Source organism: Peromyscus maniculatus, chromosome 11 (genome assembly GCF_049852395.1).
Source record: "Peromyscus maniculatus bairdii isolate BWxNUB_F1_BW_parent chromosome 11, HU_Pman_BW_mat_3.1, whole genome shotgun sequence".
NCBI classification, from domain to species: domain Eukaryota; kingdom Metazoa; phylum Chordata; class Mammalia; order Rodentia; family Cricetidae; genus Peromyscus; species Peromyscus maniculatus.
Window position 1 is genome coordinate 49,456,600 of NC_134862.1, and position 26,637 is coordinate 49,483,236.

Sequence of the window (26,637 nt, forward strand, 5' to 3'; positions counted from 1 at the left end):
AATTGCAACTAAAAATTAGATCTGACTGAAGATAGACAACAAACATTTACAGATTATATTATTAATTTATGCTCATCTTTAGACATGCATCAATCTATAAACAATTAAAATTTGAATTGCCATTAAGACTAGTTGTTTCCAAAATGAGTACTAACTTCAGAAGTATATAGTAGCAAATATCTCTGCAATAAAAATATTAAACTTTTTGAAGTATCAATTTGAGGCACACAGACTTACCAACACATTGTGGAAGCTGGGTCCACCTTCCACTAATGCATGAAACTGACCCGCTTCCAATCATTGTGAATGTTTCCAAGCAGGTGAACTCCACTGAATCTCCATGGTGGTAGGGTGGGTTAGAAAACTGTACAGAGCCGTGTTTAAGTTCAGGGATGTCTCCACATGTTTTTTCCTCCTCTGTAGTTGTTTCACAAACATGTATTTAAGATTAAGAGGTCACATGAGATACAAACAGTGTTTAAATAATAACGCTTTAATTACCAATACATATTGGCAATGTTGTCCACTTCCCATCAACACACTGGATTTTATTGGGTCCCTTCAGGGTAAATCTAGGCTTGCAATCATATGCCACCACTTCACCATGACCATATTCTTCTTTCTTTGTTCCCTTAATTTCTCCATTGAGGACTTCAGGAGGTTGATCACATGATCCTACTTGACCTATTGTGGAAATATTGTGTAAATATAAATGAAAATGTTCATCTTACAGTCTAACAATCTAGTATATGGAGAAACTAAAAAAAATTATTAGCCATATCACTTTTTATAACACTATATTAAATAATGGTATTTACACTACACTCACATTTCACAATTGTAATATTCCTGCTGAAACAGCATTGGAAACATTTTGAAGGTGGAACAGTGTCTGATAAACTTGATATCTTAAAGATGCATGCAAACCAGTCAGCAATTGTAGTTGTGTCAGTTATAATGATGTTCACATTTCCTGGAATTACCACTTTGCAGAAAATATCACCACTGTAGCAAGCATCTAACCAGTCTGTTTCAATTTGTCTGATACATGGAATCAAATTAATAAAATCTGCTTTCATACTGTTTTGACGTAGTCTGTGAGAAGGGATGGTTGGCTCACCCTTTAAAAATGCCAACATTAATGTTAATCTAGACAAAATGAAATAAGTCTTTGTAGTCTTACCTGTCATGTTTGCAGGGGTAAACACAGTGCTACACATTTTACGAAGTGAGTTAGCCTAGGATTATCCTTGTAAATAAGTTATTACTGTGTACTAGCCACACAGCACATCTTGACCATGGCTGTCTATATCTCTGAATATGCTCGAGATTACAGACATAACGGAAGACTGGGGGATATTAGGAGAAGAAAAATAAACTTCTGATCCTCATTCATCAAAGGTAAAACAGACACTGACCTTTACATGTTGGGAAACTAGGGGACCATCCAAAGTTGTAGCATTGCACTGAATCAGGTCCAACTCTGTGTCCTGGTCGGCAAGAAAATTCCAACAAATCTCCAACCTTATATTGTTCTTTCTTGGGATTGACAATTAAGTATGGTCCTATTAAGGGAATGCTGCATTCGCTTTCTTTAAAGTAAGATAATTAGAATATACAATTAATTATTGTTAAATAGGTTTATCTCCCTCATGCTCAGTCACAGGAAGTATCAGTAACCTCCTTCCTTATGAAAAATGCTGCATATTAGATTTGATATAGCACCCAAATCTATATGGAAGTCTCTGAGAAATGTAAGATAATGCAATATATTTGTTATAAAACTGATTAATAAAATCAACTTATTTTTACTGGATCTGATTTGATGTAATGAGTTATTAATACTAACGTCACAACTTCCCTATTCTCACAACAAAAATTGTTCTCTCATATTTGAAATTAATGTTTTGCAATATCTAAATCACATATCAAAATTTTTCAGTTTAATATAATTGAGAAAGTATATCACAGAAAATCAGTTCTAATGTAACTGAAGTTAGGAAAATATAATTAGTATATTTTGAATTGAAGAAAATAAAATACATGCAAAACAATTACATTACTCTAAACTAATTTGTTGTACTTACAATTTAATAACCAATTGTTAATTATTCTGACTCAAATTAGGAATGTGTAATATTATCCATTAAAATAAAAATTTTCTTCAATACTTGGGATTCTTGTTACAAAAAACTAAGTAAATATTTTCTTCCTTAACATTTCCTTTTTTTGGTAATTTATTAGTTAAAAATCACAGGGATAATATTATGATGATACAAAAAAGATAATTCATACTTTCAAAAGTAAAATATTAATACATACGTAGCAACGGATTTGAAAGACATGTTTTTAAACAAGTACTAAATAAATACTTACAGTGTGGCTGGAGATGGAACTCAGAGAAATGCCACATGCTAAGTGTGTGAGACCCTCTGGGAACACTCTCCAAATAATTCCTTTCTTTTATTATTGAGTTTTAGACTACTTGGGAAAAATCATCCTGAACAAGACTCATCATAATTCTTCTATAATAAAATTACAATAATTTAGAGATTTTTATTTGTATTTCTGTCTGTTTATGTATTTTTGTTTATTTTATAGAAATTATCATACTAACATACCAAAATACTTTGTCTTAACGTGAAAAAAAAATCCTGTTTTTCATTTTATTTTTGTAATTCTAGGCCTGACCCTTAGGCTATGGGCTAGCCAAGTATTGTCCAACTCAACTAATAGCCCTGCCTTTGTATTCTCGTTTAGTATTCCATTGTGTTATAGAAAGCCCTGATTTCCAATGAAAGAGATATCTCTCTAAATTATTGTATTGAGTTGACCCTTGAGCGTTTCACAGTCTCTGCTGCTATCCTTTTAATTTTTTATTTCTACTTCTCTTCCTTCACATTGTTCATGTTTGGATGACTATATTTCATACCCAAATCATAATTTTGATAAGTGAGACCTAGTTTAAATAATTAAGAGCTTTCATTTATGATAATAAAACAATTATGCTTTAATCAGAGATATGTGAAATATACAAGTCATAAAAACAAAAGATTAATTTAATATATTTGTTTGCTTGTTTTTGGAGGCAGAGACTCGATATGTATTCCAACATGTCCTTAAATGTAACCCCTCCTGTGCCCAGCTCCTACGTGCTGGAACCACAAGCATGTGCCAATTACACTTGAAGAATGAATTATTTTAAAATGCATTATCAGGCTAATGAGATGGATCAGTAAGTGTTAGTGCTGGCCTCCAAGTCTGGAGACCTGAGTTCAATCCCTGAGAGTCCCATGATGAAAGGAGGAAGCTGACTCTCACAGGCTCTCTGACATCTACATGTGCACTGTGGTGTGTGTTAGCTCTCAAACTCAGGATGCATGGCTAACTCAGGTGCCTAGTGAACATATCAAAGGAGTTGCTGACCAGTCTCAGCGTCACCAACACTTGTTACAGAGGCCTGACTCCTCTCAGCACATTCCTCTGCAAACAAAACCTCTGCAGAACCTGAATTTCACTGCCCTGTTCCATTTGCTCTTCTATAGATAACCCAGCCATTTTGGCTACATGATTTCTTTCTTTCTGGGTTTCTGGGTTCCCAGGTACTCTCTTTGCTCCCTCTCTCTTCTCTTCCTGTCTTGCTCTCCCACACCTCTCATTGCCTGATTCAGATTGGACCCTTCCAGATGCCTCTAGCTGTTTTCTCCCTCATATCTACAATAAACTTTCTCCTCCTCCCATACCTAGGAGCAGTCATGTTCTTGTTTTGTCTTTTTTTTTTTCATTCAGTGTGAACACCTCTATAAACACACGTATGCATGAATGAATGCACAGGATAAATAAATGAATATGATGAAACAATAAAAACAGTTATGATCATCTTCAGCCTTTCAGACATTTCTTTCTCCCAGTTTACACTAAATAAGAAAGAAGATTCTAGGAAATTCATTTTTTAAGTAACATATAAATATTTAGTTTTTTTAAATAAAATTCAAGAGAAAATAATACTCACCATAGCATGAGGGTTTATCAGACCATCCATCATAATTACATGTTATGGAGCCTTTGGTATCTTTATGTTTGTTTTCATATCCAGTGTGGCATTCATAGTCCAATTTGTCATTGAGTTTAAACCAGGTGCTATTACTTTTAGTTCCAGAATTCTCAAATATAGGCCTATCACAAGACTCTAATGAAAAATAGAATAGAAGATTTCATTTCTAATGTGTCAATGGACAATCTGAGTAATTCTCATGAGAACCAAGTATTCATAGGTTAATATGCAAAAACAAATTAAATACTGTATAAAAACATCCTTAGAAGACCAACAGTAACTGAAACAGACCAACTGAAACAGTTATTAAAATGAAAAACACACTATTATATTGTATTTATAAGCTCACTTAAGCTTTTTAAAAATATTATTTAAAAATAGTTTCTCAGCTCAAATTTTCTTATACTTATCCCATACTACAAGTAAGTAAACAAGTGCATATGTGTTTTGTAGGGCAGCATTTTTTGAATTCAGGTCACATATTTAGTAGTTAAAATGACTCATAAAATATAGAAACGTTGATCACCTGAATTTCGTACAGGTGCATTTATTGTATTATAGCAAAGATTTTCTCTTTCACAATAAGAAAATGCAGTAAAGCCTTCTTAATTATAATTTCATATAAATGAATGTTTCGTGTAAATAATCTTAATTGCTTTTCCTTTAACTAGATACTGTGAAAGTACAATAGATTTAAGAAAATAAAAATTAAGAAATTAGTGACTATCTTAAATTGCCATTTCATTTAAGGCATGTTGAATAGTTCTTGAAAAATACCACTGGCTTCTTTGTGATAAGAAAGATAAGCTGAACTAATTATTATTTTTAGAAAAACTTCATAAAATACAAGACAAGGAAAACTTTCAAAAAAGCAAAATTTGCTACTACATGGAAACATTTCTTTCTTTCCGATATCAAGATATTTGGGGAAATATTCTTAAGAGGGAAATGTTCTGAGATGGACTGTAACTGATAGTGTTAAATACATATTATAAAGTTATTACATATTCTGGGATTTAAAACATAGAGATATATATTCCTTAGAAACTTTACCTTATATGTAAGAGAAAAGGCTTTGATATTCAAGGCAGAATACCTTTTAAAAAGGCAGCCAGTCAAGGAATCCTTCACCAGATTTAAAATTATATATTTTAAAGCATTGAAAAGGGAAATGAACTGATATTCAACAATACAGGAATGAGTCCAAAAGGAAAAACAAATAGTTGTGTGTATTCTTTCTTGAAGTTTAAAACTCATCTTTCAAATGAAATAGCATCAGCCACATAAAAGGAAAATAAAACTAAACTCTTATACATCACCAATATAATGGCAGGAATATCATGAAGTACTCACTAATACATGAAGGTTGAGCTGACCATCCATTTTGGAGACAGGTAATTGGTCCTGATGTTTCTCCACTTGCCGTTACATATCCCTGTTTGCACTTAAACTGCGTTTTTTTATTTAGAGCATATATAAGATCAGATTCAGAAAAAAATCCATTCTCAATTTCAATATCTGACTTTGAACATGTCTCTAAAAGGGAAAAGAGTAAGAAAAATGAGTGCATGCTCAGTAGCTTAAGGATTCCCAATGTAAAAAATATAAAAATAGCCATTGGTCATTTATATGTGATATCTTGGTTAATCAAAATAATTTGCATTACTGGGCTGAAGAAAACTAATCATAGTTTTAAAGATACGCCATAATCCTCTCTGAAAATTTTTTTCTAACCAAGCAAGATTTAGATCAGTCACAAAATATTATTTTTTTGTCCAAGAGAATCCGTAATCCTTCAGAATATCTGAACTCTTGAAAATGTGTTTTCTTGTATTTTTCTTTAAACCCAAGAGTAAATTGGCTCTTTTAGATGTATAGAGCTCATTTACCCAATTAGAGTTTCTGTATTTGGATGATGATCTTGGAAAATACATAGGTGTTACAGATTCTAGTACCAAGAGTTTGAAATGTCCTCATAACTGCATGCCTAAAAAACAATGGATGTTCAAAGTTTAAAGAAGTTCAGAACAAATAATATGTTTATTCAATGTTCTTATGCCAAGATGATGCCTTCTCAAAACTTGTGCAAATCAACTTGAATGTTTAAAAGCAAATTTATTAATTTCATTTTTGTAAGCTAAATAATGTTTCATTGTGAATGTACCAGATATAGATACATTGCATGAAAAATTATTTTTAAAACAGTATAGCAGTATACTTCTCACAATTACTAGATTTCTTCCTAAAATGCATATTTTCTTATTTATGGATAAGTAGGAAATCAAAGGAGAAAACATTGACTATTTTATATAAATACTACTGTAAACATAAGATAAAACATTAGGAGGTTGTGCTGCGTAGTGAAGGGACAGGAACACCATCAAAGAGCTGGAAAAGAATGAAGAATAAAAATCAATAAATGTTTTCACTTTGTGTACTTAGAAAAAAGTAAATAGCAACATAAGCACAAATTTTGAAAACCTAGAATGATGAAGGGAGATCAAGCAGAAGTTAGACAAGGGAAAATAATGCAGTCCGTGGGAGGCCAGCTCCTGAGAACTGCCCCATGGTTGTGAATAGAAGACATCTGGGTAGTGAGGGCTTTAGAAACTTTTTTTAATCTGAGGGTCTTTAGAAATAACTTTCTATCTGTCTGACAGGTAAATAAGGAAACACACATGCTTTCTGGTGCTAACTTTCCTTTTTACTTCATCTTTAAAAAATTCTTTTTGAAAATGTCTCTGTCTCCACATAGATACATTCCACATTGTTGCACTCTTCATACATTCTTCACACAGCCACATACCTCCTTTGCACAGTTACATCTCTAATCTGCACATCTTCATTTTCCTTGACATCTCATTCTTACATAGCTCCACATCTCTCTTCTATACACATTTCTTTTCTCTACTCTGCTACATTCCTTCACATGTTATTACATCACTCTTGACTCATTAATTTTCTCACTCATTCATTCTCTCATCTTACTCTCACATTTCTTCTTCTTCTTTTTCTCCTCACAGCCAAACTCTGAACAATTATATGTTACATTTTCAGGGTCTGACCCATTCTCATAACATATGATAAGTCACACAGTTTTTCTCAGGTTATGATGGTTGCACTGACTAGCCAGTGAGTAACACTTGGCCAAGCACATCTTAGCTCTTTCCCAGACAGAGAACAACATTGAAACTCAGTACTTAACAATAGCGGTAGTTGACTGAACCTAGAGTGGTAGGGGTACATGCAGCAAGAGAATTGCTGCAGGGGGTTATGTCTACCAAAGTTGCTTTTGCTTCAGTTCTGACCTTGATTCATTAATAAACATGTGGAATTTCTGTTTGTCTATTCTCTGCAGGGGCAGCTAGTCTGTTTTGAATTTGTTCTGAAATCTAAAATTAGCTGTCTTTGTGACTGACAATAATGTTACTTTACTGTGTCAGTTAAGAAAAATATTCTTATACAACTTCTTATCCTATACAGCTTAGGCAGAAATCATCTTTCTAACCATCCACAGTTTTATATATATATATATATATATATATATATATATATATATATATATATATATATCCCCAAATATATGCCCAGTTATAAGACACTACCAATGGTCTGTGGAAAGAACCCCACAGCTGTTCTTTTTAGGGAGGTAAGTAGTGTCACATGAGAAAGTTACAGACAGACAACAACCGGTTTCCACAGTCAGAGACCCCACAGACTTTGCCTAGTGGGGCTCCCCAACAGAGAGATATTTCGTCTAGTGGGTTGACCTGTTAAATACTAGTTTTCACCTGCTGTATATTCCCAAGCCCTCTGGTAAAGACATTGCCACCAGCAGCTCTCAGCAGGAAAACTAAGGAAGTTCTATGATCTTGTAAAGGAAAGTAATACAATTATAAATAAAAGAAAAAACAGAGTTCTAGACAGTAAAAATGAGGAAACAGGTTTATAGTTGAACATTACCCATGACAAGTATTGGAAGACAAAGAGCACTGGACTAGAATTCCAAAGTATCAAAAGATTAACGAGGTACACTATCAAGGTATCTTCAAGACAGACCAATTCCAGCACAAGGAGGGAAGATGGCACAGATTCCCACCCTAGCTGAAGAGTTATCGACAATCAATAGCTATTGGTAAAGGGAGATTATTATTTCTTTAAGAGCATACCACTGGTAAATCAGCCACTCTCCATTGTAATACTGCGTATCCAAGAATATAAATACATCAGAAATTGGACTTTATTAGTTGGTTTAAGAAGGAAAAAAAGAAAAGAAAAGGATACAAAGTTGGGTGGGTGGTAGAAGGGTGAGAGTAGTTCAGGATGGGTGAACATGATCAAAACACATTGTATGAAATTTTCATGTAAGTATAAAAATATAATCTCAATAATTAAAATAACTTTAAGTGTTCACTATAAACAAAAATAAATCACAAATAGTATTTACTTGGATCTCATTGAGTATAAAAATACATATACTGAAAACAACTGTTAGAAACTCATGATGAGCCAGGTCATGCATGAAAATATTCATAAGTTATACAATAAAACATTCAATTAACAGGATTTTTAGGTGACTGCTATTAATAGTCTCCAAGATAGACAAAATTAAAGTATGATAATATACTCCTTGCTGATGTTTTAGAATCTAAAACTCAATTCTCCTGATGTTTAGAGGAAACGAAGTCAACTGGAAGCCTTGCTTATTGCTGATTATGGATGCAGAATATTCCAAATAGCCTTAAAATCCACATGCCAGATTCTCACAGCTGTACACATGAGACAGTTCTCACTAATTTCAGCTTTAGATATTTGTTTAAGAAGTATTTTATAAATTAAAATATAATGACTTATGTTCAATTTTCATAAATAGCTAAAAAATTATCACAATTAAAAGCAGCCAAAATGTTAACTAGTGGTATATAATATATATATTATATATCTATGTGAAGATACATCTTTACATAATAAAAATTAGTTATTATCCAAGACTTAAGATGGGAGAGTGACACAGATATTCTACTGAGAAGTAATGGAATTAAGTTAGAAAAAATGATGCAGAAATCTATTGATATCATATAGTAAAAACTCAACACTGCAGGAAGAAAAGACAAGTTGTTACCTAGAGTGGTGGAGTTGATCATAGACTGAAGAGGAAGGGAACAAGAGAAATTGCTAAAGAGTTTAAACTTGTTCTAGATTGATGGGGTTGTAGTCATATAAACCCACTCAATTTTCAATGACCTGAACACTAAATATGTGTGAACTGAACTAATTCCTTGATTTAAAAAATTTATTCAAAGTTCAATCTTTGGAATGTAAGCATAAAGATGTCAGTTGTTTTAAGAGCTTGTTGAGTTACTTGAAATAAGAAATGCAAAGTAATCTACCTGGATAGGATAAAAAAAAGTGAAAATCCACAGAAATATGAAAAAGGACTATGTTCATATAAATAAGCCCAAATAACAAAGATTCAAGAACGAATATGTAAAATTAAGAGTAAGAGCAAAACTAGAATAAAGGAAAGACTATCATAAAAATTCAGTATAAATTTTAAACTTGTCACTAATAGTAATCACATAGAATTTTAAATCACAGAAGATAAAAATTCTTAAAGATAAATACATAACATATGTGAGTGGTTTCAAAAAAGGCCCCCAAAGGAGTGGCACTATTAGAACGTGTTGCTGTGGGATGTTCTGTATGTCCTGTGGGAGCCGGTTCTTGGGTTCCTCGTGGCTTTACTCAGCAGGTCCGCATAGAGGATGATTAGGACCATGGGCCTGAATGCAGGTGTCTGAGATGGTCTGCACTTGGCTGTGCTGGGGGATGGTCTCTATGTCAAGTTGCTCTGATTGGTCAATAAATAAAATACTGATTGGCCGTGGCTAGGCAGGAAGTATAGGTGGGACTAACAGAGAGGAGAAATAAAAGAACAGGAAGGCAGAAGGAGACACAGCCAGCCAGCCGCCAGGACAAACAGAATGAAAAGATGCCGGTAAGCCACCAGCCGCATGGCAGGGTATAGATTTGTAGAAATGGATTAATTTAAGCTATAATAACAGTTAGTAAGAAGCCTGCCATGCCATACAGTTTGAAGCAATATAAGTCTCTGCGTTTACTTGGTTGGGTCTGAGCAGCTATGGGACTGGCGGGAGACAATTATTTTTGCTGACTGTGGGCAAGGCAGGAAAACTCTAGCTACAACATGTGGCCTTATTGAAGTAGATGAGACCTTGTTGGAGAAATTTTGTCACTGTGGGAGTAGTCTTTGAGGTCTCCTTCACTCAAGATTCCCTCAGTGTGACACTCAGAGCACTTCCTGTTGCCTGGAACATGTAGGATTCTTAGCTCCTTCTCCAGCACCATGTCTGCCTGCATGCTGCCATGTCACACCATGATGATAATGGAATACACTTCTGAAACTGTAAGCAAGCCACCCCAGTTAAATGTTTTCTTTTATAAGAGTTGCTATTGTCCTGGTGTCCCTTCACAGCACTAGGAATCCTAACTGAGACAGAAGTTGGTAGCAGGGACAGGGGTATTGCTGTGATAAGCCTGACCATGTTTTGGTTTGGAGAAATTTGGACTTTGGTTCTTTGGGTTAGGAAAGCAATGGATGCTTTAAGCACTGCTTAATGGGCCATACTAGTATGGAACATGGAAGACATCAGTTATTTGAGTTATTTGAACTGTGACATGTTGGCTCAACTGGTTTCAGATAAAAATAATTTTAGTATGTGTCTTAAAGATCATTCTTATGATATTTTGGTGAAGAATGTGGCTGCTTTTTGCCCTTGTCCCAAGAGTCTACATGAGCCTTAAGTGAAGTTTCAGATTAATTCTGTTGGTAGAGGAAATCTCAAAACAGCCTAGTAAAGATTCTGTTGTATAGTTATTAGTGGTAACTCCAATGAAGATTTATAATGAAGAAGCTGAGCAAATAAAAATATAAAGTGTACAGATTGAGAAAAGGGTCACCAGGAAGTGGAATAGAGGAGATAAAAAGATTAAGAAATGAAATAAATGGAGTGGTGACCTCAGGGCAAGATCCCATCCAGCTAAGTTTCCAACTTTTGAAAAGAAATTAAAGAGAAGCTTAGAGGTGTGTGTGTGTGTGTGTGTGTGTGTGTGTGTGTGTGTGTGTGTGTGTGTGTACTTGAAGTTCTAGCTAGAGCAATAAGACAACAAAAGGAGATCAAGGGAATACAAATTGGAAAGGAAGAAGTCAAACTTTCCCTATTTGCAGATGATATGATAGTATACATAAGAGACCCAAAATTTCTACCAAGGAACTCCTACAGCTGATAAACACCTTCAGTAATGTGGCAGGATACAAGATTAACTCAAAAAAAAAATAAGTAGCCCTCCTATATACAAATGAAAAAGGGGCTGAGAAAGAAATCAGAGAAACATCACCTTTTACAATAGCCACAAATAACATAAAATATCTTGGGGTAACTCTAACTAAGCAAGTGAAAGACCTGTATGATAAGAACTTTAAGTCTCTGAAGAAAGAAATTGAAGAAGATCTCAGAAAATGGAATGATCTCCCATGCTCATGGATAGATGGGATTAACATAGTAAAAATGACAATTTTACCAAAAGAAATCTACATATGCAATGCAATCCCCATCAAAATCCCAACACAATTCTTCACAGACCTGGAAAGAACAATACTTTATACTTTATAAACAATACTATATATGGGAAAAAATCAGATAGCTAAAAGAATCCTATATAATAAAGCAACCTCTGGAGGTATCACGAACCCTGACCTCAAGCTCTACTATAGAGCTATAGTAACAGCTTGGTACTGGCATAAAAATTGACATGTGGACCAATGGAATCAAATTGAAGACCCTGACATTAATCCACACACTTATGAACATCTGATTTTTGACAAAGAAGCAAAAGCTGTACCATAGAAAAAGAAAGCATTTTCAACAAATGGTGCTGGCATAACTGGATGTCAACATGTAGAAGATTGCAAAGAGATTCATGTTTGTTTCCTTGCACAAAACTCAAGTCCAAGTGGATCAAAGACCTCAACATAAATCCATTTACACTGAACCTAATAGAAGAGAAAGTAGGAAGTAGTCTTGAATGCATTGGCACAGGCGGCCACTTCCTAAATATAACATCAGTATCACAGACACTGAGAGAATCAATTAATAAATGGGACCTCCTGAAACTGAGAAGCTTTTGTAGGGCAATGGACATGATCAATAAGGCAAAATGACAGCCTACAGAATAGGAAATATCTTCACCAACCCCACATTTGACAGAGGGCTGATCTCAAAAATATATAAAGAACTCAAGAAACTAGATTTCAAAATACTGAACAATCCAGTGAAAATGGGCTACAGAACTTAACAGAGAATTCTCAACAGAAGAATCTCAAATGGCTGAAAGACATTTAAGGAATTGCTCAACATCCTTAGTCATTAGGGAAATGCAAATCAAAACAACTCAGATACCATCTTACACCTATCAGAATGGCTAAGATAAAAAACACTGAAGATAACTTATGTTGGGGAGGATGTGGAATAAGGGGAACACTCCTCCACTCTTGGTGGGAATGCAAACTTGTACAGCTACTCTGGAAATCAGTATGGTGGTTTCTCAGAAAATTCAGAATCAGTATTCTTCAAGTCCTAGCTATACCACTTTTGGGCATATACCCAAGGAATCCTCAATCCTTCCACATGGACACATGCTCAACTATATTCACAACAGCATTATTTGTAATAGCCAGAACCTGGAAACAACCTAGATGCCCCTCAGCTAAAGAATGGATAAAGAAAATGTGGCACATATACACAATGGAGTACTACTCAGCAGTTAAAAAAAAAAGCAATGGTATCATGAAGTTTGCAGGCAAATGGATGGAACTAGAAGATATCATCCTGAGTGAGGTAACACATACTCAGAAGGACAAACATGATATGTGCTCACTCATAAGTGGGTATGAGATGTAACGCAAAGGATAACCAAATTACAACACATAGCTGCAGAGAAGCTAGATAACAAGGACTACCCTAGAAGGACACATAGATTGCCCAGTGAAGGAGAAATAGATGAGATCTACATGAGCAAATTGGGAGTGTGTGGCAGTAATGGAAGGCAAAGAATGGGGGATGAGAACATATGGAAATGGGAGGTTTGAGCTGGACCAGGGACAGAGTGGGAGAGCAAGGAAAGAGATACCATGATAAATGAAGACATCATGGGAATGGGAAGAGGTAGGGTGCTGGGGAAGTTCTCAGGAATTCACAAGGATGATCCCACCTTGGACTACTGGCAATGATCAAGAGGGTGCCTGGACTAGTCTACTCTGGTGCCCGGACTAGTGAATACCCTAACTGTTTGTTATCATGGAACTTTTATCTAGTGACTGTTGGAAGCAGATACAGAGATCCATGTTCGGGAGCTAGATTGAGCTCTGGGAATCCAATAGATGAGAGAGAGGAGGGATTCTGTGGCAGGGTACTTTGAGATCATGATGGGAAAACATGCAGAGATGACTAGCCACACTAGTGGAAACCCATGAACTGTGGACTAATAGCTGTGGAGCCCCCATAGGACTAGACTAGGCCCTCTGGATATGGGAGACAGTTGTTTAGCTTGAACTGTTTGGGGGGTCCCACAGGAAGGGGTTGGGGATCCATCTCTGGTGCATGGGTGAGCTTTGTGGAGCCCAGTGTCTAGGGTGTGACACCTTGCACAGCCTTGGTGCAGCAGGGAGGGGCTTGGACCTGCCTCAGCTGAGTGTGCCAGACTCTGCTGACTCCCAGTGGAAGACCTTGATTTGGGTAATGTGGGGATTGGGAGTGGGTTGGGGGGAAAGTTGGGGGGGAATCCATGGTTGGTATGTAAAGTAGATAGAAAATTTCTTAATAATTAAAAAAAAGAAAAAGAAAAGAATTGCCATGGTTATGGTGTCCCTTCACAGCAATAAAAGCCTTAGGTAAGTCAATGACTAAGCTATCTAAAAAAGAATAAAGCTAAGTTTCTTATCAGCAAAATGGTATAAGAGAAGACATTTGACAAAATTTTAAAACCAGATTAAATATTTAAAGACATAACACATTCATATATAGGAAAACACAGTATTATTATGTGATTAATTATTTCAAAATTGTTTTGAAAATTTGATAATTTCAATCAAATCTAAATAAGGTTACTTAAAGGAAGTTGACAGTCTGAAGTAAACAAAGAAAACAATTGTGATATGTACAACTCAAACAGATTGATTTTTTTATAATTCTTAACATTCCAGCAAACTAATTACAAATGTATGAATTAGAAAAAAATTGCATTTGAAAAATTAGAATGATTATCTCCAAATTGACCTATGACTGTTTTTGGAAACCCAAGTCATAATAAATGCATGCATATCAACAATATTATGTTGTAATATTTATAGATGTTTATTCATGAGTATAAAGTGTGACATGCAATCATTTGCAAGGATATGGACCAAGAAAAAAACTTTGACACAAACATATATTAGTCGAGAGTTTGGAGAAAACCATGAAAACAAGATAATGCACAGTTCCCCAGAATTCCCTTGCCAGTTACATATCACAGAGAATTCAGAGATAATTATCAGTACTTTAAAATGGCATGTTACTACTTGAATATATGAATGATTATGTTTAGCTATTATCATATTTGTTTAATTTTGAACTATAGTTGTATAATTGTTTTGAGTCAAATGGCAAAGTGATCTCAAAGTTTATAGTACTATAAATTAAAAAAGTTTACTAAATGTTTTGTTGTTATATGGCCTAATGCATATAGATGTGTTTACTTTGCTGTATACCAGTATACATTTATACACACTTTGAAGAAGCATTTTGCCACAGTTAATATAGATGGGATGGGGAGTCAAGAGCATCTTGTGATCTCAGCAGTTGCTTACTAACAGGGGTGCATTTGGGTTGAGGAGACCAGCCATTCTCTGTGCATGTAATTGTGTCCTGACCATTTGGAAGACTGTAGCCAGGATAACACTGGACTCTTACAGACTGTTCCTGTACATATCTTCCTTTCAGTTCTCTACATAATGGAAACCACATTGCCCTAAGGACCACAAGATGATAAATTAAAAGCATTCATTTATTTAAAAACTAAATTAAAACTTATCTTTACTATAGTTTAATGCATGCGTGACATTCAAAATCAAACCAATGCTCAATGTTTAAAAGAGTACCATTTTTCTTAATTTTTATAAATAAAATGTGTAAACAATAAAAAGCATTCTTTTTTTTTTTTTTTTTTTTTTTTGGTTTTTCGAGACAGGGTTTCTCTGTGTAGCTTTGCGCCTTTCCTGGGACTCACTTGGTAGCCCAGGCTGGCCTCGAACTCACAGAGATCCGCCTGCCTCTGCCTCCCGAGTGCTGGGATTAAAGGCGTGCGCCACCACCGCCCGGCTATAAAAAGCATTCTTATAGTCCCTATTTTTGATGTGCATTTCCCGAAGAGCTGCTCACAAAGGACAGAAACTAGTCTTTCTTGCACATAAACTGTTCTCCTGGTCTTATTTTTGTCATGAGTAACTTAAGCATAATTAAGTATGTGTTCGTTCTTCTCTTCCTACTTTTTGATAGAATTAGATATGATTTAATATAGACATTGACTTACTGACGCAAGGAACTTCCGGCTCCCACCCTTGCACAGTGCAGTGAATGTAGTCCCAGAATGTCCCCGAAGGAGTCGTAAATCCTCTGTTACAGTAATAGCTGAATTGCTTCCCTACAGATGCTGGGAAGTAGGGTCTGAGGCTCTTTGCATTATATAAACCTCCATTTTTGATTTGTGGAAAATCACATGGTTTCACTTGCAATAAAAAGAAAACAGATAGAAAAAAATTCAGAGACAAACCATTTGATCAGTGAATTGCTTTCTATGAATTAAAATAACTGTGTGAATAGACAATGTCTGGGAGAAGGAGACAAATGGAATTCAGACAACTGAAGTATGTGAGAATGCCTTTTCTTGTGAAATTAAGTTGTCCCTTACAGCTCACCAGAGAGGAGGGTCAGGGATATTTAATATCCATTATGATAACTGCTTATTTATAATTTGAACTTGAAGAGAAATATAATGTGTTTGCATCATAGTGAGCTATTATAACTTCATATTGTTAATTGTATTAACAAGTTTATATGACATGTTTCATTAAAAATTTTTCCTTTTCATGTTCTTATTGATAAATACTTAGTACATTATTATCAGAATAGTATTAGTTTCCTTGAAGGATGATTCTACTTCAGGGGACCTCATCTAATATGTTAAAAGAATTCCAAAAAATGCTGACAGAAGCACACACATTTCCTGTTGTTTCCTCATTCTTTTTGTTCAAGGCCACACTGGAAATGGAACCAGGCAGTGGTGGCACACACCGTAAATCCCAGTACCAGGAAAAACACACACCTTTAATCCCAGAAGTGACAGAAGGGTGGAGAAAGGTATATAAGGTGTGAGGAAACAGGAACTGAAGCAGTTCAGCTGAGACTCTTAGGTGAGGACTCAGAGGATTTCAGTCACAGGATTGATTCAAATGGTTTCAAGTGTAGGTCCTCATATTTACACAGGAAATGGTTTCAACCTGCTCAACCATCTAATTAGCCCTTGTGTGACATGTTTTTAATCCTAAATTTTATCTGTGGCAGTCATATTTTTGTGGCTAGCTGCATTTCCTCACATTATTTATTATTTTAGTATAACACATTTCATTAAAGTACACATTTTGACAACTATCTAACAGTACCATCTGATGGTAGATTGTCATAGCTTCATAGTCTGTTATAATTACTAAATCATCAAAAATGTGTTTAATTGTACATTTTCCCTCATATGTCAAACATTTTGAGAATTATTATTACATAGATCATTCATTTTTGTTTCCTATCCTATGAAAAGATACCATAACTTCAGTAAAAGTGCATTACTTTTGTTTTAAAACGTTCACTAGGTGAGAATATTTTTGGAATTTGAAGAGGAACTACAGAGGCAAGTTCCACCAATAGAATCCAAAAGATGTAAGGGAGAATCTCAGGCTTTGAGGACAGGCTTTGAGGACAATTTGAAAGAAATTGATACATCAATCAAAGAACATATGAAATCTAAAACATTCCTGACACAAAACATTGAGGGAAGCTAGGATACTATGAAAAGACAAACTCTAAGAATAACAGGAATAAAGAAAGGAGAAGGCACAGGTCAAAGGCACAGAAAATATTTTCAACAAAATCATAGAAGAAATTTTCCTAACTTAAAGAAGCAGATGAGTCTAAAAGTAGAAGAAGCATATAGAAAACTAAGAAGACTGAATGAAACAAAAAAAAAAGAAAGAAAGAAAGTCCTCTTGGCACATGACAATCCAAACACTAGACATATGGAACGAGGGAGAATATTAAATAATAAAATCTGCAAGGGAGAAAGACATGTAACATATGGATTCAGACTTTTTAGGATTATACTCAGCTTCTCAGAGGAGACTCTAAAAGCCAGAAGGGCTAGGACAGATGTGCTGCAGACTCGAAGAGACAACAGATGCTATCCAGACTACTATCCCAAGTAACACTTTCAGTCACCATGGAGGGAAGACACAAGACATTCCATGATAAAGCAAATTTAAGTAATATCTATCTATCTACAAATACAGTCCAATAGAAGGTTTAATAAGAAAAACTACAACCTAAAGAGGTGATTTACAACCATGAAACCAGGAAATTGTCTGGAAACAGCCCAGGAATAGCTTCCTATGACAAGAATTCTGAGTGTTTGTTAGAACATCCCAAGTAAATAAGACAAGAGTCTCAAGACCTCAATTTCTTCAAAACATAGAATTGTTCTTGGAATGTTTTTTCATGCTCCTTACAAGTGTAGCAGATAGGGTGAGTTTACTTCAGATCACACATTACTGCTTGCTGCTATTTTTCAATTAAATGTTTAAATTATCCTTTCTATGCCTCTATGGAAAAACATGTTTTTAATGTGGGACCAGACCTTGAGATTGTATCCAGCAAAATCTCATGGTAATGTTACCCATGTGACCATTCTTAACCCTGAGAGTCTAAGTTGTCTGGATCCTGAATAAAGTTGGCTACTTATGAAGCTTTATTCTGCCTCATTTATCAGTTCAAATCTCCTAGTTTCCACTGCATCCAGCAAGATGGCAGGGAATAAATAATCTCAGCCCATCAAAATCAGAAGAAGGAAAGCACGCACACACACACACACACACACACACACACACACACACACACACACACACACACACCAAAAGCAAATAATAGAAAATCAAAACCATTGATCATTGATATCTCTCGACATCCATGGTCTCCCTTGCTCAATAAATGACACAGACTAACTGAATGGATGAGAAAACAGGATCCATACTTCTGCTGCAACCAAGAAATATACCTCAACATCGAGGATAGAATTACCTCAGGATCAAGGGTTGGAAAAAGATATACTAAGCAAATGGAACTCAGAAGTAAGTCTTTGCCGCCAGTTTAATATCTAAAGAAATAGATTTCCAACCAAAACTAATCATAAGAGATACGTAAGGATACTCCAAACCCATCAAAGGAAATCTCAATCAAAATGTCACTTCAATTCTTAATGTTTATACTGCAAGCAAAAGGGCACTACAGTTTATAAAAAAAATAATGCTACAGCTTAAATCATGTAATACACACACTGATAGCAGGAGATTTCAGAACCCCATTCTCAGCAATAGACAGGTCATCCAGACAAAACCTAAACAGAAAAATGCTAGAGCTAACAGATGTTATAAACCAAATGGATCTGGTAGATACCTAAAAGCATTTAACCCAAACCTAAGTGAATATTTTATCTGCAACTCTTGGAACATTTTTTAAAATTGACTACATATGTTGACACAAACCAAGTCTGAACAGATACATGAAAATTGAAATCACCCCCTACATCTTATCAGACCACCATGGGTTAAAACTGGATTTCAACAGCAGAAACAACAGAAAGCTTATAAACACATGGAAACTGAACAACTGCCTACTGAATGAAAAATGGGTCAGGACAGATATTGAGAATGAATTTAATTACTTTCTAGAATACAAAGAAAATGGATACACAGCATACCCAAACTTATGGGACACAATGAGAGTATTATTAAGAGGTAAGAGGAAAGTTCATAATACTTAGTAACTACATTAAAAAAACAAACATACATACAAAAAAATCCAGGAAAATGTTATACTAGCCACTTAACAATACAACTGAAAACTCTAGATCAAAAAGAAAAAAATCACAATAAAATATTATTTCTTGCCGTCCAGTCAAGGGTGAAATCAATGAAATAGAAACAAAGAGAACAATACAAAACATCAATGAAACAAAGAACTGGTTGTTTTAGAAAATCAAAAGATAGACAAAACCTATGCCAAATTAATTAAAAGGCAGTGAGAAAATATAAAATTAACAAAATCGGAATTATAAAGGGGAACAGAAAAATATACACAAAGGAAATCCAGATAATCATAAGGACATACTTTAAAAACCTATACTCCAACAAAATGGAAAATCTAAAAGATATTGATACCAAAGTTAAGATCAGCTAAGCAATATAAATAGACCTATAATCTGAAAGGAAATAGGAGCAGTCATTAAAATCTCCAAACCCCCCCCAAAAAAAAGCCAGAGCCAGACAGTTTTAATACAGAATTCTACCAGACTTTCAAAGAAGAGTTAATGCCAATACTCCTCAAATTATTCTACAAAATAGAAGTAGAAGGGACATTGTTTAATTCATCAGATGGGGCCACTGTTACATTGATACCTAAACCATACAAAAACTCAACAAAGAAAGATAATTACAGACCAATTTCTCTTATTAATGTAGATGCAAAAATACTCAATAAAATACTAGCAAACTGAGTCCAAGAACACATAAAAAAATTGTCCACCATGACCAAGCAGGCTTTTTCCTAGAGAGACAAAAATGGTTCAACATATGTAAATCAATAACTATAATCAAATATATAAACAAACTGAAAGAAACCATGTGACCATCTCTTTAGATGAAAAAGAGATTTTCCACAAAATTCCAAGACCTCTTCAATGCCTAATTTCTCCTGGAGAGATAAGGAATAAAAGGGACATAGTTCGAAACAATAAAGTTAATTTACAGAAAACCTCTAGCCAGCATCAACTTAAATAGATCAGCAATTCCACTAAAGTCAGGAACAACCCAAGGCAATGCACTCTCCCTATACCTATTCAATATTGTACTTGAAGTCTTAGAGCAATGAGATGACTGAAGAAGACCAAGGGGATTCAAATTGGGAAGAAGTCAAAGTATCTTTCTTTATAGATGGTATCATAGTTTATATAAGATACTCAAAAAATTCCACTGGGGAACACTTACAGCTGTAAAACACTTTCAGTAAAGAAGCTAGACACCCAATTAACTCAAAAAAGCAAGAGTTTTCATATATACAAATAATAAATGGACAGAGAAAGGAACGATGGAAAAAACACCAATCACAATAGCTTCAAATAATATAAAATATCCTAGGGTAACTAACCAAACAAATGAAAGACTTGTATGATAAAAATCTTCATTTTTTGGAAAGAAATTGAAGAAGATAGCAAAACATCAGAAGATCTCCCATGTTCACGAATCAGTAGGTTTAGCATCCTACCAAACTCAATTTACAGGAAATCCCCCATCAAAATTCCAACACCTATTTTTCACAGACCAGAAAGATAAATATGGTATGTATTCACTTATATGTGGATCATAGTCACAAAGTTAATGATAATCAAGCTATAATTCACAGATCCACAGAGATTGGGCATAGAGGAAAGGATTATGGAGGATATATGGATATCCTTGGAGGGGATACAGAATAGATTTTACTGGAAGATTTGGGAGCAGGACAAACTGGAACGGGAGAATCACGTGGGGAGTATTCTACCAGACTTTCAGATGTGGAGAATGCAGGGATAGACAGTTGGAATTAAGGAGCATTTGAGGGTTGGCACAGATATTTTATGTAGTTCAATCTTCCTAAAATATATGAAGTAATCCTAATGAAGTCTCCAAATAATACTGGAGATGGAGTCTTATCTCTTGTCACCAATGAAGCTTCCAGCCATGGGATTGGTTTACATCCAATTGAGTTATTGGACAAATGTGTTCCCTGGAAAGTCCCTAACAACCCAAGCTGTTGCCAAGGCAATAGGTTCCCGTCCACTAATTGATGAACAGACTGGTGAAAGCAACACCCACAGGAGTCATTGAACATGGAGATGGCAAGCTGGTGGCTACATAAAACCTTTATGCTGAGGTTCTAGAGACTTTGGTAGAGGAAATTACTCTGCAGACTATCAAAAGAGAAACACATACACCAACCCAGCCACAAAACCTTTGATAATCTTTATAATGCTGTCCTGCCTGAAAAATATGCCTGGGCAATAGTGACATGCCACTTTTAAGAGTAGCCAAACAATGTCTAATTTGACTTAAAGCACACTCCATGAGATGGAACACATACACAATACTGCTTGGGGGATCAAGAACCAGAGACTAGGTAGCCCAGAGACCTAGGGTAAAACCAAATACTACCAGTCTTAAATAAAAAGAGTAGTAAAATCATCCCTAATGATATTATGCTATATTGGTAGATCGGTGTCTTATTCAGCAATCATCAAGGAAGCCTCCTCTTGTATCAGATGCGAACAATTTAAGATATTCACAGCCAGACATTTTATACACAGAGACGGGAGGGGGGGAAGAACAGAGGGAGAGACCTTGAAACAGTCACCTCTAAATGGGATATGTCCATCAAATATATTCTCATTAAACTCAGGATACCTCACAGAAGAGAAGGCAGAAAGAGTGTAAGAGCCAAAGGTGATGGAGGACACCAGAAGAACAAGGATCTCCAAATCACCTGAGCAAATCTCCTATGAATTAACAGAGACTGAAGAATCAAACACAGGCCCTGCACAGGTCGGCACCAGGTCCTCTGTGTGTATTTTATAGTTTTCAGTTTGGTGTTTTGGGGACTCCTAGGTATGGAAACAAGTGAGTCTCTGATTCTTGTGCTTTGACTTGGGCTCTTACTCTTCTTTTTGCTTTGTGTTGTCCAAATTCAATGTGATGGTTTTTCTTTTGGTGTATTATATTATATTTGGTTATATTTTGTCGTTATCTCCTAGAATACTGCTCTTTTTCTAATGAGAGACAGAAAAGTTGTGGATTTGGAGGAGAAAAGAGACTGGGAGGAACTGGGAGAAGTAGAGGCAGGGGAAATTTTTTAATTAGGATATATTCCATGAGAAAAGAAGATGTTTTCCATAAAAGAAAGAAGAATCAATTACATGATTAGATAGTTAGATGATAGACAGAATAAGAGACAGACAGATAGACAGGCAGTCCTGCAGACAGACAGATGAGAAGACTGGTGATAAATATTCATCAAATTGGCTGCAGAGAATAACCTGAATAAATATATGAGGCAAGCTGGTATTGCAGCCCACTGGAATTCCAAAGGGCAGAGCAATGGACCTTTGCATGAGGCTTTCAAGTAAAAAGCAAAAATAACAGAAAGGTAACATCATCAAATTTGCTTGCAGATATCCAGTAGAAACTGAGGAAGCATGTCTAAGCCAGGTGGAGTCCCCATCTGGGATCCCAGGAAGGGCAGAGGAAATAACTGAAAGATTGGCCAAAGCAAGTTTATCTTGGGTTGGGAGTCAGGGCAACTGGAAACTCCAGCTTACTGTTTGGAATTTGTCCAGTCAGTTTCTACTGGAAGTTGTTTGCACCTCATTTGATCATGTGATCACTATCTGTTGCTATTTGTTCTATTATTTACTTTTGACTCTCAGAGGGAAAGTCCAGGTACATATTGCCATAAATGATCTGCCTTAGAGGATTAATGATGGACATCTTGTGGGCCTGCCTGCAATATTGTTTGCTTGTCGGTGTGTCTGTCGATCATCTCTTACTTGTTATATACTGTTTTACTTTTCTTTTTGTTTACTTCAAAAACTCACTCATTCAAAAGGAAAAGTATGATTATTGTAGGTCATTCTCCAGACTGTACTGAATCAGACACACAGTATTTACAATCAAATTTAATGAATCGACCAGGGTGTATTTAAGGATGTGTGTGTGTGTGTGTGTGTGTGTGTGTGTGTGTGTGTTTATGTGTGTGTATAAATATATATACACATATACATCATTATATATAAGGATAATTATATGTATGTATATAAATATACGTACATGCATGCAGTAACAATTAGTGAAAAAAAGAGGCTATGAGAGAACAAGGAGGAGAATATGGATGGTTTGGAAGGGAGAAGGGACAGGAGAGATGTAATTATATTAATCTCAAAAATTAAAAAGTACAAAAAAGTTGAAAGGAAACATTTTTTTTTGTCATTTGGCAGAATGGATTTTTCTCTTTATGTGACTGATTTCCCATGATTACAACTCAAATATAATAAATGTGAAATGTAGTAACACAATAAAATGTGTTTAAATCTCTAAAACAATGTTAAAAAATTGAAAGGCTGGATTTTATAACAAATGTAATGTGAAGACTGAAGAGTTACATAAATCACCCCTAATTATACATAAACATTAGAAAACAATAAATGGAAAAGTAAAGACTTCCTGAAAACAGGGTCAAGGATGACTAAATTCCTGAATCCTACACCTTGTTGAAATCATTATTTGAAATTCTGTGGTTGCAGTGGCTTCATGTGGTGGCTTTATGAAACCCCCAGGGACAGAAGTGAAATTCCTCTTTAGACTCAATGTTAATACAGAGGTGTTGTGATCTCCTACTTTCTGCACACAAACATTGGAGAGATCAGAAAAGAGCAAAATGTTGGCATTTGGTGGTTTACAACTAAAATAAAAGCGTTCTTCATTGTGTTATTAAAGACATTTCCATTAGATGAATGATAATTTGATTGACATGGAAAAAATTACTCATTTGCATGACTATGAAGTAAAAATATCCAATCTGTGAAGATGAAATCAACCTCACACAGACCCAGAGATGTTTAGAGTGTGTTAGATCTTTGTCCTGGTCATTGGCTTTGTTTAAATTTAGTTGAATTTCATTTTGAAAATTGATCTTGTTACATTTATAATTTATGCATTTTAAAAATAAATTCTTTTTTTCTCGCTAAATTATATTTAGAGGCTATTCACACTTTGCAGTTTAGAGAACAGAGAAAAATCCCTTTTCATTCAATTTTTTTCTTATTGATTATTAGAAACTATTTCCAAAAGTAGGTTGTATTTTATCATTCAAAATGTTTTCTGTCTTCTCTTAAAACATTCTCATAGTTTATTTTCTATATATAATGTTCCTTTAGAAATTAAAATGATTTAAAATTATTCTTGTATACACACAGCAGATAAATACATTTGAGTAGGAAGGGCATGTCTCAAATCTGTTTCCACTTACCTTCACCTTTGGCAGTAGAAAGCCATAGGGTTAGAGCATTGGCAAAGAGCCACATGCTAGACCACCCCATCTTCTAAAACCCAAAGCTCTCCAGCAATGGTGGTGTTTCTAGAAATCCTGTCATTCACAGTACTGTGCATGACTTTGAATTTCACTGCATTACTGGCAGCTAGTTTGGTAAATATCAAAGGTCACAGAAGGAAGGAGAAAATAAACAATGCTCAATCGGTGTTTTCCCATTAATACTCTAATCATTTTCTACTTATTAAACAATGAAATATTCATTTTCTTAGTGCAAGTCTCTAGACAATCTAATTAGGTATTCAGAAAGGAAGATAAGAGATTGATTTTTTTTTTTTGCCTTATACTAGGCATCAGAGCTGGCTGGGTAGGACTGTTGGTTGATTCTCTTCTTTGAGACTTGCATGGTGACTTCTGGTACCATGAATACTAGTCTTCAGGGAGGAAGCTTTCAGGACAGTTCCAGCTCAGGGTCCTTTGGGTCCTATGATGAAGTACATTGCATCTTCAGCAATATGGACTTTTCTTCACCCTCTTGGGGACAACTAAGTGCAATAGCAATAGTCTATCATATTTTGAATTCATTAAGACAAGTCTGACCAAAAACTCAAAAGACTGTGCGTCTTTTGCTAATTATTGGCATGTTTGTTAGATAGTTTTAGTTCTTGGAGGGACTAAATGGAGGGAACATTGTAAACCTAGGAGAAAAATTCTATGTGTAATATATATTTATATTGATACATAGAAGACATGTCAATTATAGTTTATTTTGGGTGGTGGGTTGTTAGTAGTATGATTCCTTATGACTTTCCCATGCATCCTTATTGTTATTCCAATCTCCCTTGTGCATTTATCACCTTCCACTTTCCCTAAATAAGGTCCCCTCCATTTTTTCCCAGTTCCCCTGTCAAATCGTTTGCACCCTGCTATTCACCTTTCTGTTGCTCAACCACCCTACTACTTCGGCAGTGGTCAGCATTTACTTTTCTGGTTCCTGCAGTTGTTCTAGTATGTGGTCTCACCTGTGAAAGTTTGGAGCTCAGAGTCTACAATAGGAGAGGACATGTGAAGTTTGTCTTTCTGGGTCTGAGTTACCTCACTTAATATGATATTTTTCTAGTTCACCATTTACCTGAAAGTTTTATGATTTCACTTTTATTTACAGCTAAGTGGTATTACATGGTGTATATGTCAGGCGTTTTTATGATCCATTCATCAGTTGAAGGACATTTAGGTTGCTTCCATTCACTAACTATTGCAAAAAGAGTAGCAATAAACATGGTTGAGCAAAAATATATGGGTTAGGATGTCAAGTGTTTTTGTATATGCCAAGGCATTGTTTTGCTACATCATGAAGTAGATTTATTTTTTTTATTTTATTTTTTTATTGTTGAGCTGTAACAGGGACTAAGTGGGAGAGCAATGAAAGAGATACCATGATAGAGGGAGACATCATGGGGATAGGGAGAAACCGGTTGCTAGGGAAGTTCCCAGGAATCCCCAAGGATGACCCCCGCTTAGACTACTAGCAATTGTAGAGAGGATACCTGACCTGGCTTACTCCAGTAATCAGATTGCTGAATACTCTGTCATCATAGAGCCTTCATCTGGTAACTGATGGAAGCAGATGCAGAGATCCACAGCCAAGCACCAGGCCAAGCTCCAGGAGTCCAGTTGAAGAGAGGGAGGAGAGATTCTATGAGCAAGGGGCTCAAGATCATGTTGGAGAAATCTACAGAGACAATCAAACCAACTTAGTGGGAACTCGTGAACTTTAGACCAACAGCTGTGGAGGCTCCATGGGACTAGACTAGGCCCTCTGCATAAGCAAGACAGTTGTATTGCTTGGTCTGTTTCAGGGGCTTCTGTCAGTGCAATCATGATCTATCCCTGGTGCATGAGCTGACTTTTTGGAGCCCATTACCTATGGTGGGTTGCCTTGCTCAGCCTTGGTGCATGAGGAGGGGCTTTTACCTGCTCAACTGAATGTAGCAGGCTTTGCTGGCTCCCCATGGAAGGCCTTACCTTTTTGCAGTAGTGGATGTGGGTGGGTTAAGGGGGGAAGACTGT

At 35.5% G+C, this 26,637-nt stretch overlaps 1 protein-coding gene across 5 annotated transcripts in view; it reads right to left on the reverse strand.

Annotated features, from left to right (window-relative positions):
- Nucleotides 1–24,707, reverse strand: part of LOC102925491 (complement factor H) — a 43,260-nt gene extending 18,553 nt beyond the window's left edge. For 3 of the 5 annotated variants that reach the window (XM_076547556.1, XM_076547557.1, XM_016000947.3), the window contains exons 1-7: nt 24,547–24,698; nt 15,704–15,898; nt 5,408–5,590; nt 4,013–4,189; nt 1,419–1,592; nt 502–684; nt 238–417 (exon numbers count right to left, since the gene is read on the reverse strand). In XM_076547556.1, coding sequence (XP_076403671.1) covers nt 238–417; nt 502–684; nt 1,419–1,592; nt 4,013–4,189; nt 5,408–5,590; nt 15,704–15,898; nt 24,547–24,616 — 1,162 coding nt within the window. In that variant the 5' untranslated portion in view covers nt 24,617–24,698. Of the gene's footprint in view, nt 1–237; nt 418–501; nt 685–1,418; nt 1,593–4,012; nt 4,190–5,407; nt 5,591–15,703; nt 15,899–24,546 lie in introns of all 5 variants that reach the window. The other 2 variants (XM_076547558.1, XM_076547559.1) reach the window with 2 other exon arrangements.
- Between the last annotated feature and the right edge of the window lie 1,930 nt (nt 24,708–26,637).